General features: G+C 37.8%; 1 protein-coding gene across 4 annotated transcripts in view; it reads right to left on the reverse strand.

Moving 5' to 3' along the window:
* Positions 1-13458, reverse strand: part of Dennd1a (DENN domain containing 1A) — a 536773-nt gene that overhangs the window by 360820 nt on the left and 162495 nt on the right. For 2 of the 4 annotated variants that reach the window (XM_013345984.2, XM_005345946.2), the window contains one exon: positions 9054-9103. The exons of the other annotated variants lie outside the window; for them this stretch is intronic. In XM_013345984.2, the coding sequence (XP_013201438.1) occupies positions 9054-9103 (50 nt within the window). The remainder of the gene's footprint in view (positions 1-9053; positions 9104-13458) is intronic. 4 annotated transcript variants of the gene reach the window in all.

Consider the following 13458-nt stretch of genomic DNA (forward strand, 5'->3'; position numbering starts at 1 on the left):
ATGGACGGAGGGGGGAGGACCTTGGACTTTCCACAGGGCAGGGAAACCTGACTGCTCTTTGGACTGGAGAGGGAGGGGGAGAGGAGTAGGGAAAGGGAGAGAAGGGTGGGAGGAGGGGGAGGGAAATGGGAGGATGGGAGGAGGCAGAAACTTGTTTTTTTCCTTTTCTCAATTATAAAAAAAGCCAAAAACCCTTGTATTAGTACAAAATATACTAACTACACATAAAAGTAATAGAGTACAAATTGTCTAATAAATAATTTTAAAGCATATTAATAACCAGATTAATCTAAAACTCTTAAAAGTTACAAAATGCTTCAAAATGCACAATTTTTATTAGTTTACCAGTTATCCTATATCTCACACCTTTAAAAATGTAAACATTTAAAATTCTAATATGTAAGTTTACACTAACATAATATTTAGAATTTGATAGTGAATTAACTCAAGGAATTCAACAATGTGTATGTATCATTTACTATATTTTATAAAGTGTGCTTGAGTTGATAAGATACTAACTTGCTAAAATAGTCAAACTGATGTTAAGGTTCCAATTGTCAGTAGAAATGAAAAATCATTCTTAACAAGCCTTTGCCAAAGGCAGAATTTTATTGTCTTTGGGTAGGCTATGAATTAAAATTTCAAATGTAGATTAGACTTTCTTTCTAATGTTCCCTTATACAAATCACAAAAGAAAAATAAAATTAAACAGATTTTCAAGGTATAACAGCACAAAGGTCAAGGACCTTGCCTAGTTATATTTAAGGAAACAATTCTATCCCTTGGAGAGTGCTTCAAGCACAGGAAAATGGCTCCAAAAAACAAGGAAGTGTTCCACTCTCCTTATTTAACTAGGAAGGTGAACAAAAACAAAGCGGCAACTTCAAAATAATGTGGTAATAAAGCAGGTGCAAGAAATGCTATCTCCCACCTTACAGCCAGGGGAAGGAACACATTTCCATAAAAGTTATAGAGCTGTCAAGGGGACACGAAATGCTACCTTCTTATGGCTGTTATGTTTTATCTATAAAGCTTGGACACTGTGTTACTATGGTGATTTAATACTATGTTTTAAAGGGGGATTATATGATTAATTTTAACAAGGTTGAGAACTGAAGAAGTGTGAGAAACAGGATTCCAGCTCACATAATTAAAGTGATCCAGGAGAAAAGTGAGCCTTAGTGGGGGAGGAGAAGTCTGTTTTTATTAAAATACTTAAAGCAACAGGTTTTCTAAATCCAAGACACAAATAAGGTCATGCTTCTGTGAGATGTTACTATGTGATCCAACTGAATGTGATTCATTATTTTGCTTTCGGTTTGACTTTAGTCTTCAAATGTGCAAAATGAAAACTAGAGAAGATAGGGCTGGATGATTCCTAGGAAGGATCCTGTATGACAATGACTTGACCTGCAACCGTGACTGCCATCAATGTCCAATTCTTCACACTATCATTAAAAATTATTTTTTTTAGAAAAGCATGCATAACTACAGTTGAAGCTCAAAAAAAAAAAAAAGACTCTTTGCTCACTGGCTTGGTGCAAAGCACAGCTCAACCTGACTCAGCAAGTTTCTTAAAACTAGTTTTCAGAGCTTCAATTTCTTCACATGGAATAATTAAAAGAAGCTATCACTCAACCCCAAGTATGCTTTGGGAACCAGTGGGATAAACATTTATTTTTAAAAGGCCAGTCTTTAGTAGGAATAATTAATAAAAGGTGGGAGACAAGCTGCTACCAACTGATTGAAGATAAAATTCACAGAAAGGTTATAATTTAGAGTCTGCCTGACCAACTCAGCTTCCTAACATCTGAGCATAAGTAGTTATTTTACCTCATTTCTTTCTATAAGAGTAGTCCTCTGGGGAACCAAGTGATTCAAGTTTGCATTAAAATGAATGATTCTTTTTGGGATGTTGCAGTTTAGAAGAAGACACTTATTATTCTCAATGGAGTCACCTTTTTAGTTCCTAGAGGGGTTGAAGTCAGGTCATCAAAAACACAAAAGCGGTTGACTCATTTTTTTTCTCCCGTTGGACAATGTCCAATAAACTAAGCCTGTCATGGGGCAGTCAAACAGAGGTTAAGTTGAAGGATTCTGAATCTCGAAGGAATGTATCACTCACTCCACTAGCTATGGGAGCTTTCACTACTTTTCATTTAAAAATGACTGGGGTCTGTTTCTTCAAAAGCTACAGTTTATTTCCTTTAATATCAGCAACCATAATTCCTACAAGAACCAGCTATTTCACAATGGTTAAAGCAAAAGGAACCATAGGAATCATGTGATCCAATTTTCTTGTTTTATGGGTGGGAAAACTGAGGCTTAGGGTTTTGTTTTGGTTTTCAAACTAGGACTAGGGCAAAAATCCAAGCCAACTTCTCGTTCAATGTCCTTTCCATCCTGCCATGCTGCTCTAAACACAAGCCCAGCCCTCCCCTAGAAATCTCACCTCGGGTTAAGGAACTAAACTATGAGAAGAACGCAAGTAGACTGACTGTGCTGCTCATTAAGCTCCAGACAGCACATTTGAGTACCTACAGAAATAAGCGCAGTTGACCAAGACCAGGATACTGATTACCCTTAAATACTTAGGTACAGTTGAATGAGAATACAAAACTAGGGAATAGATCAAGAACTAAGCCCATACTAACCTTCATGCTACTCTCTAAATGCTCGTCAGCTATTCAAGCTTCTCACCTTATTTTGTTTAATATTGAAGTTGCTTATAGGTTTGGCGCAAAAACAGCATGAAGTTTGAGGTTTGAGTCAAGTCTTTCGATAAGAAATGAGATTTTTTTTACATATCAGTAAGCTTACTCATTTTGAACACGGAACTGTAACTACACAAGGTATGTGCTGGAAACACATGCTGAACAACAAAAACAGAGATCTTGCAACTCACATGGCTGATTACCTAATTGGACAGCAGTTTCTCAGGAATGACAACATTGATTCAAAGGATAAGATGGAATGGTCACACCAGGCACAAGAAACTGATTATTTCTAGCAAAGGAAAAAGCTATGCAAAGACCATGAGGGTTGAAAGGAATTGGGCACATGCAGGAATGAAAAGGATACCAGGAGCACCTAAATAAAGCACAAGACATGAACAGTAGGACCACATGTGTTGCTACATAAAGTGAGCACCAGGCCATGCAGAATACCTCATACACAAGTCATGATAAGGCATTTGCTCTTTTGGGTGGGTATGGGGTATTTGGAGTAATGAGAGGGCACTGAATACTTCTCATCAAAAGAAAAGCATTCATCTCAAATATCTAAAAGATGTTAAGTACAGCACACTAGTTAGAAAATCCACAGGAATGTTTGAGTTGGAAGCATAAATTCAGAAGTCATCTGAATACGGGTGGTGCTGAACACTCCAGAAATGATGAGGTCAACCTAGGAAGAGTCCAGAGAGACAAACAATCATCCAGAACTCATTCACAGAAGCACTACTAGAGACAGCAGATGGAAAAAGAACCATTAAAGGAGAGAGAGAAGGACCAGGAAGAACAGAGGAAAGAAGGTCGCCTGTCCTGATGCATCAAGACGAGAAGGGAAAATGTCTATCTATCATTGTGAATGATAAGGAGGTGGTCTTGATAGGAACAGTTGTAGCTGAAAGACTACAAGAGAGGCTAAAAGGAGCCGAGGAATGAGCTGATGGGTACAGATAACTCTTCCAAGAACTAAAGAACTAAACATTAATTAGGTGGGAAGAGTCAGTGTTGGGTACTGCTTTGGGAAGGGAGAAGTTATTTTTAAGCCACTGAGAATGACACTGGAAAAAGAAAAAAAAATTGTAAGAGATGTGCTTTGTGTAAAAATACTAGTTCTTCTACTTACAAGCTGTGGTGGTAACATACAAGTTACTATACCTCTCTGATCTCTTCTGTAAAATCAATCCTCACACTACAAAGTGGTTTTAAGAATTATAAATCAATAATATAAAGAATATTTAAAATCTAGCACATAGGAACTACACAACAACAATGGCCATGACTGTTATAAAGTGCATGTCTGGAACTCAAATACTTCATCCCTGCTCACTATAGCATAGTCACTATAGCTGATTAACAATCATCTGAAGAACTGTTCACTGCCAAATTATCCTGCCCTTGAGAGTTTGTGGCCAGCTGGGCAAAGGCCAAGCTTTTATCAAACTGTATCTCCCATTCTTATGGACCAAGAACCACAAGACTTTTTTCCATGAATACACTTTGTATTTGCCGGAATCACAAGCTTCTTACCATCCCTGCTCAGTCAAACATTGAAAACAACACTCTCAGGCAGTAAGCTGCAGACTGTTAGAAACAGCATAGCCCTTATCTGCTCAAGAAAACACCAGACATTTCTAAGAAAGAACAAAGATCTCCCCCGATCTTCTCTACCTAAGCCTGATGAAGTAAATTATCAATAACCACAGAATTTAAACTTATCAAAACTGGAAGAATAGTAGAGAACGTCCCAGTTCTACAGAACAGACGCAACAAGTCAAGGGGAGCACCAAAAGGAAGCCTACACCTCAACAGGTCACCACACACCCTGATGCTGTGGAAATGACATGAGCCACAGCTGAACCCATCATTTACATTAAACAAAGAACTGAAGTCTAGCATAATGAATATATGGAGCAACAACAGAAGTATGGGAAGATTTATACTAATGCACTAACTCAGACAATTCTCTATCTGTGTGGGAGCCATTTTTTTTCAGGTATCTAAATTTTCTACTTTTCTACAATACCTAAATTATTTTCTAAGTATATTACTTTATGCTGTGTTACCTAATGGCAGCAGTATGATAAAGCAGAGAGAGAGAAAAAGAGGGAGGGAGGGAGGGGCAGGGGAGGGTAAGGGAGGGGAAGAGAGAATTAGAGGTTGCAGAAAAAAAAGAGGGGCTTGAAAAGCAGTTCCCTACACACACTGGAGGCAGAACCTTGAACACATTACTGAACCTACCTGGGCTTCTGCTGCCCACATACAGAATACTGAGCACTATAGCACTACAAATTCCTACATTTCAGCATAAGGAAAGAACAGTGCATAGTGCCCAGCAGATGCCAGACACAAACTAAAGTGCCAAGTAACATCTGAGCCCCTTTGCATCTGTGGCTGCATCTAAAATCATGTAACCGTGTCATTTCATTTTGTACATCTATCATTAGTGAGTACTGATGTATTCACAGAAACTCAGTGAAACTGATTTAAGTTCTGAATAAGGCTATGCAAAGGAGGAAGAGGAAGAAAAGCTTCCCGGCATCCAGTGAATCATCACAGGCATTCTGACTCACTGACACTGCTGTCAGCATCATGTGCAACAAGAGGCAATCACAGCACCAAATGGGGTGTCTCTCCTTCACTCTGGGAAGTGCTTCATCAAAAACAGGGAACCTTTTCTGAGACAATACAGGAACTTAATGCTTACTTTACTACTTCTATCCCCAACGGATTGCAAGAACTCTGGACTGAAAAGGAGTTCCTTCCCAATATTGGAACTGTGGTAGTGATAGGCAGGGCCTTTACTCTTCTGTGGATCTTGACTTTTTTCTGTAAAAGGGGAAGTCTGAGGGAGATGCTGTACTCTCAGACCATGGAGGCCTCTCCCACACATTTTCAGAGATTCCTGTGGCCAGAACCCAATCTCTCACAGTACACAGCAGTCTCCCCAGTAGGCTCCATCTGCTCTGGCTGAATATCTCCAGGCTCACTCAGGGTTTTCTCCTCTGCTTTGCTCTGTGTGCACATGAAGTGTTAGGTTCACTTCTCCACTTACCTACTTCTTGCTGGCCTGGCAGACAAAACACAAATCACACCTACCATAACAAGTTCTCTCTGAGCATAGTAATCTTCAGTTACCTCCCAATCCTTTCAAACAGTGTTTAAAATGCCTTTACTGAACATCCTGATCTAAACCTGAGACCATTTCTATATTCTGCATATAACCCAACATAATGGGAGCTATCCTGGGTAAATCTTTGCTTTCATACCTATTGCCTGGCCATTGCTGAAAGAGTAAGGGAGGATATAACCAGTCAGGGTGGTACACTGACTAGAATTCATTAGATACTCAAAGCTAATTTTCTTTCCTTTCCTTTCCTCCATCCCTTGATTTCTCTGGTTTTAGTGACTAGTCTTTAACCAGAAGGTGATCTACTAGGAGATGAAACCTAGGACAGGCTATAAGCCTAACGGGACCTTAGGTAAGTCATAATTCCTCCACACTCAGACAGTTCCAAATGAAGAACACGTACTTGCTCTTATCTCTTATATCAGATAAAATAAAACGAGTTAATACGTGAGACAGACTCTCTTCTGCACAGTTACTAGCATTATTACTTTTGGTAAGTCTTAGTTTCCGAAAGAACAACCTTAAAACAGAACAAGAGATGGCAAGACATCAGTGCTGATGGGTGATTTGATGATGATTGTGAAAGTTCCACTCCTGTTGCAGACTAGAATGTCAGAAAGCTGCATGACTGTTCCTTAGGGTAGAAAAGCAGAGATCCTCAGATAAGGAAGCCTTCCATTTGGAGTGCAGTCACCTGGGGCACTGCTCATCTCCCACATTTGTCTACTCACTAAGTCCAACAGTTCTACAGACCCACCTTGGGAAACTTGTGGGCCTCAGAATCTGGCCTCATCTATTTGAGAGTGTGAACAATTAGTTTAAAAAAATCCTGACATTAAAACCTCTCAATTTCTCATAAAGGAGTCTAATTGTGACAATCTCTTCTATATTGAAGTAAGTCTACCTAAAAGGAACAAAAGAAGAGAAAATATGGTCTCCCAAATAAAGTGGGATCTTCTTTGTTACATGTTTGTGTCATGAGCTAAAGTTACCCTAAGGAATATAATACAATATGAAGACAAAATATTACACACTGAACAACCTACATAATGTTCCAAAAGAAAAAAATAAAGAACACCATTGGTATGAGTGATTTGCAAAAATGGGTTTTACAAGAAAAATATTTTTCCAGTAGCAATAAAGAAGCATCCAACATTACAGGTAACAAGGTGGGGGTTGCTTCAGAATTATCCCTGAAGGAGTTCTACTTTTATTTTCTTTAAGAAAATAATTATCCAGATGAACAGACAAGCAGGGTGGTGTGTGCAGTGAAAATGAGAGGTGTGTGTTATATTCATGTGTGCGTGCATACTGCATTAGGGTGGGTCATTAACTAATATTAGTTTACAAAGCCAATTAAAAAACACTTATCCAAAATAGATCACTACTCTAACAAGCAATCTTGTCAAACTGTTTTCTTATATATTTTATTGAGCATTTAGCTTTATTAATTTATATAAATATCTTTTTATAATTTGTAATATAGTTCTTAATTGGCTAGAAAATCAATACATGCTGATACATACATATAAATATAAAATTTGACTGAAATCTCTCAATAACACCCTAGAGTTCTTGCTATGTTTTAGAAGCAATAGGATAAGGAGGAGAGAAGGGATTCTCATTACAAAGACAGATCCTCTTAAAAATCAAAGCTATTCTGTTCTGAGTACCCACAAGCTACTAACACATCCTGGTACCAGGTTTTAAAAACTCTTGAGTCTAAAAGCACAGCAATGGCTGATTGGCTTAAAAACAGCATGTGAGAACCAGGGAGCGCACTGATGCTAAGTGGCTGGCAGCATTCCAGAGTGCTTTAGAACTCAAAATCCTTCAGCTACCATCTTATCCCACACCATTCTTAGATTTATCCTATAGACCAGGATACTGGTGTTAACATCTAGAAAAGAACTCAGTAGCATACTACCTGCATGTATTCTAAACCACTCAAATCCTTTAGATCATGCCTCATTTGTGGATGTGAAAGATACATGATAGAATATTCCTGAAGATGGACATTTTACACAGCTTTCTTGGACTGTTTTCTGAAATTCATTAGTCATAATTTGCTCATTTTCTAATATCTCTAACACTAAAAGTAGAATTAAAACAAACAAACAAAACAGAATGCTTTTTACAGTCCTAGTTCAATTTCTCAAGAAAACTGAAAAGAGACAACAAGAAAATGGACAAATACATGATCATAAAAACAATGCTTCACTGGCATGAAAGCCACAGTAAACAGTTCTTACAAATAAAACTCACCACCTTGCCATTTTACTAACATTAATAAGTTAAAACTAAAAAAATAAAATCAAATTTTTAAAAAATTGCTGCTACCATGCAATGGATTATTTAACAAACAAAATAAAACAAGCCTCACAGCATTTCAGTTATCCTGGAGTTCTTATAGTCGAACCTTTCCCATAAATCACTTCCTATGATAAGAATACTAAGGGTTGTTTAGAAGTTTGTGTATGTTTTAATATTTGTGTCTATAGAAAATGCTGATTTCCCAGAAACACTACCTCTGGTCACCTAAACCAAATGAATGTTACTATCTAGTAACATATCTTGTAAGCAGTAAAATGCTTCTAAACAAGGTAGGTTCATATCTATTTAAATTTGAAGTTGAAACCAAGGGAAAACAAACTACAAGGCCAGGTGTTCATGTATCACTTGTTTAAGCCACATATATTAATACTTAAATACAAATCCAACAGTATTGAATTAAACACCAACCATTCTTAATCATGGTTTAAGTCTGATAACCAAAATAAAAAATGTAATGCCTGCCGGGTGGTAGATGCCTTTAATCCCAGCACTCGGGAGGCAGAGAAAGGGAGATCTCTGTGAGTTCAAAGGAACAAGAGCTAGTTCCAGGACAGACACCAAAGCTACAGAGAAACCCTGTCTCGAAAAACAAACAAACAAAACAAAGCAAACAAAAAAAGATTAATGCTGCACAAAATACATCTCACAAACTATTCAATATGTAGTTCTAAGCTTTAAACTTTTTGATGGTGTTAATAAAGTTCCCAGGAAAGCAGAACGCTGGAACTCTCCGTGGCAAAGAGATACTTTAAACCATGGCTTAACAGACAGAATGTTAAGAATGGCATGGCTTTTATTTTCTATAGCAGGTTTATTGATACCATTTTTATTTTTAATAATAAAGTTTGAAAATCTGACACTACCTGTCCACATAGAAGGGGAAACAAAACTTGGTCAAAGTCTGTAGAACTTCCTGTGAAGAGAAAGAGAGATAATTTATACATCTAATGGGACCAATAAATCTAATATTAATCACAGAACACCATCTAGCAACTTTACCCTAAAGAAAGAAAGAGACAGATGAAGAAGTATGTGTTTTATCAATTACACAGGAGGAGTACCAGGCAGTCAATCATGAGAAATAATAAACATGATCAAACTTCATTAAAAATGAAAAATTAATCAAGAATCACACATGGGCAAGCAGCAGGAGCCATGCAGGAAAGCTCCAAAGGGAGGGAGGTGCTTGGGTTGCCGAGTGTTAACACCCCTCCAGGGACCATCTCCAGCCTGACCATATGGATCAGAGTGAATAACACTGAGCCACATGGGTTTGGCCTGGCAGGGCCGCTGTTGCTGGCACTGTTTTTGACTGTTACCTAGGAACAGAGGGGGCTGGGATTAGACAACGCTTCTTAGCATCAATAGGCCAAATTATAGCAAAACAGAAAACCAACTTGAAGATAATTGTTTATGAACATTCTTAACTTCATTTTTAGAGTTTAAAACTTCATTTAGTTGCTGTATCAAGAAGTTCGTTATTTGTGGCATAAATTAATTTTGGAAATCAAACTGTGACCATTGTTTGTAGTAAATCATTATTATAATTAGACACACTTACCTGTTTGTAACTTATGAAAATCCAAAGCAAACTATAAGTTTGAATAAATGTTTTTACAAATGCCGAGGCACATCATGGCAAGCACTTATTCAGGACAAAGGTACAGGAAGGAGTGGCATCTCAAAATTTTATTTATAAAAGACAATGTTCTTACATTAAAACAAGAACATTGGAACATGTAGCACAATACAGGGTGGGGAACTTTTCCTAACAGACACATTTTATATACACATATATGCACACAGCTAACTATATATACAAGTAATTAACTATTTATTCTTCATAGACTTTTCTACATCTTGACTTAATCTGACCACAGGCTTGGACAGCCCACAGTTGGTGTTCAATCATAAGGTCACTGACCAGTGTTATAAATTTTTAAAAAGTGCTCCTTTCATGAATTTGATTTTCTTTCTAACTATTTAAAATCCCAACCTCAAAACAAAATGAATTACACATTTTTTGGGGGGTGGAGGTTATTGGAAGCTGGTTCAATTTTGAACAAACCTGCCTGTTGCAAATACTAATCCAAGTGATAAATTAAAGATCAGTTTACAAATGTAGTGCTTTTCTAACCAATAATGAATTATCAATGCTAACTGAATTGATGCTTCTCGCTTCATTTATTTTTAAAACCAGTTCTATCATTCAAGAATTAAATCGCATCAATTTAATAATCCACTCAGTGAAGCAGAAAGCACATTGACTTGTTGTGCCAGAGGGTATTCTACCAACAAAATTCAATTGAGCATATATCCTAATTTTAATATCATCTTGGACTGGGTCTACATATATAGCACCACTGTTAAGGCATGCCTTGAAAGAGTAATGAAAGCTAAGAGTATCTGCATGTTCTGAGAACATTACCTAAAAATTGGACATTCTATGTGGCATTCAGCAGTCTACCTACTACGGTTTTAAACTAGTAGTGTGTGGCTAAAATAAAGCATCATAAAAGGAACAATTTCTCAGTATATATTATTGTCTCACAAATGCTTGGAAAGACACTGTATAAAACATTCATTTTAATGTAATTATAAAATACATTATCCACATACAAAACTCCCATGGCATTATAAAGTAAACAATTCCTTCTTTTCCAAATAATACCAGAAAGCATATGTCAATTTAATACACACTTTTTAAAAGTCAGTACCATTTGCTCACTCACTGCCAACATCAGCAGCTACAAAGACAGTCATCTTTTACTCCTCAAAAGTTTCAGGTGCAGAAAGCACTTCTCTGCTCTATGCTGGAGTTGTACTGGCAAAAGGCCTCAAAGAGTTTTGAAAGAAAGGACCCCCATGGCTACTAGAAAGCATTGTGCTCTACAGCAGAGTCAAAGGAATGAATATGCCCAACTTATTACTCACTACAATATAAAAACTACTTACCACTTTCTTAGGTCAAGAGTAATGACCAACCATGAACTTATCTATCAAATAATAGTAGAACAAATATGGAAATGACCATTATAGGCTAAATATAACCCACCTCCCACAAGCTTTCCTTTTCATCCAAAAATGTAATAGGGCAGGGGAGATAAGGGAAGAGGGGATGTAAGAAAATGCAGTCACATGTTTGCATATTACCGTATGCTTCTTGAGTTTGTGATGCCACAAGTGTTTGATATTTCAATTTATGTCAAACAAGATGGTAGTGTGCTGTCAAAGGGGAAAATTGAGCATCTATCTGGAGAAACGCATAATCACATGATTTCAATCAGAACTAAAATATCTACTTCTGAGTATGGGGAGGGGGCGATAAGAAAGAGGGGAAACAAGCAATGTTCTTTGTAAAGAAAAGTTGCCAAAATAAACCAATTTTCTGCATACTGATCCTTTCATCATATATAAATATTCAGTTACTTTATCCTCTTTGTCCAGAGAAAAACACATTTATTCAAATATGGAAAGACCACTCTCTAAGGGAGGGAGAGCAAAACCTAATTTGAATATTTTTTGAACCTTCTTAGTTATTACAGAGTATTTCAGAATCTTCCAACACTAATTTTACTAGGGGAAACAATCAATGACTGGATACAAACCCCCTTTTCTCTCAAAAACTATGTCTGGCTAGGGAGCGTAGTTTGTAGATGTCAATTGCACTGTTTATTCCCCACATGAGCTCTTTCAGTCAGCCAGCCTCAGCTCAGCCTCCATTCCTGCCACATAAAGGGGATCTTGTAAAGGCAGGGGAGCTGATGAAATGTAAACGACCTCATTGCAAAAGTGGGGGTTGGGAGGAATGTGTGCCAGTTCTCTAGATCAATTCCCAAGTTTGTATTTTCACAAATCTTTTTATGTACAGTCTGATTTTTTTTTTAAATTTTAATGAGAAAAAAAAGTGAATCTATAGTATCCAGTCACTGCAGTTAAAGTGCGGGGCATGAACTAGATCCCAGGAGGGAACCAGTCCACCATGTCACCACTGGCTTTAGGACATTCGCCACCTGGTTCCATGTCCCCAGGTTCCAACTCTTTTCATAATCAAAACACTGCTGACATTATAAATCCCAGATGGGTTTTCTAAAATCCGTCCCAATCAATATATCCAACACATAACTTATTGGAGACAACACAGAGCTCATTGACTAAGGTGAGTTTGGTAGCAAAGTTTTCAAAATAAATGAGACAAAAATACAGCATTCAATCCCTTTGTGTCAGCAGACAATTTATGAAACAGGCAATTTCCAAAATGCTTTTCCTTCTAACAAATATATGATATTTCATGTGGGAAGAAATAGAAACTGGGGAGGGAGGAATAAAAAGGGGGATAGCCACACAATCTTTTCAGTTATGCATATATTAAACAGCCAGCTGTACAGGAACAGGAAAGAAGCAGCCACGGCAACTGCCCACCAGGAGACAACAGCCAAGGCAAGATGAAACAAAAGAAGTCAGAAATGAACTCAGGGTTCACCTTGGTCCACTCTAGGTTCATCTTACTTAGTGGAAAGTCTTACCTCTGCCTAGAAAGTCCATCACGGGAATTTTCCCCACTGTGAAGAAAGAGGGAATAATTCCAGCACTGAGATATTCTCTTTAAAGTGCAGTCAAGTTTTATAGCTATGATGCCCAGTACAGACTGCTATACTACACTATTATAGCTATGATGCCCAGTACAGACTGCTATCTGGGAGTAAAACTTTGAAGACTAAATTTAATGACTTTATCTAGGCCTGTTAATCAAGAGAAGGCTTGACTGTGTCACTCTAAATCTGGGCCTTGAAGAAGGGGTGCAGGTAATCCTACAACAAACATCCTTTGCTAAGTCAGACACTTTGTTTTCACTGCTTCAATGGCAGATGAAAACAGCAGTCAGACATAGACATGCATCTCCACAAATAAGTGCCATCTGAAGGATAAAAGTAAAACTCACTTTATAGTGTCTCCAGAAAGTTCAGAACACTGAGAGACAAGGCAGAATCTTCATAATTCAAAGTTGGGGAGGGGGTGTAAAAAAAAACATCTAAGAAATACTATGCAAATACTATGCAAAACTACAATTAGCCTTTTAGTGCATCCTAAAAGCTGACAGAGTACTTGATAATTTTCCTTTGGGGGCAGGGAGATGGAGAAGAAAACAGTGGGAAAACAAACAGAGGGAGATGGGAGTAAAACAGAGGAGGTCAGCTGGAGGAGGGGGAGATGGGGGAGAGGAGGGCAGCCAGTGGAGGGGGAGATAGGGGAGAGGAGGGCAGCCAG

This window comes from Microtus ochrogaster, chromosome 4 (assembly GCF_000317375.1).
Source record: "Microtus ochrogaster isolate Prairie Vole_2 chromosome 4, MicOch1.0, whole genome shotgun sequence".
Lineage (NCBI taxonomy): Eukaryota > Metazoa > Chordata > Mammalia > Rodentia > Cricetidae > Microtus > Microtus ochrogaster.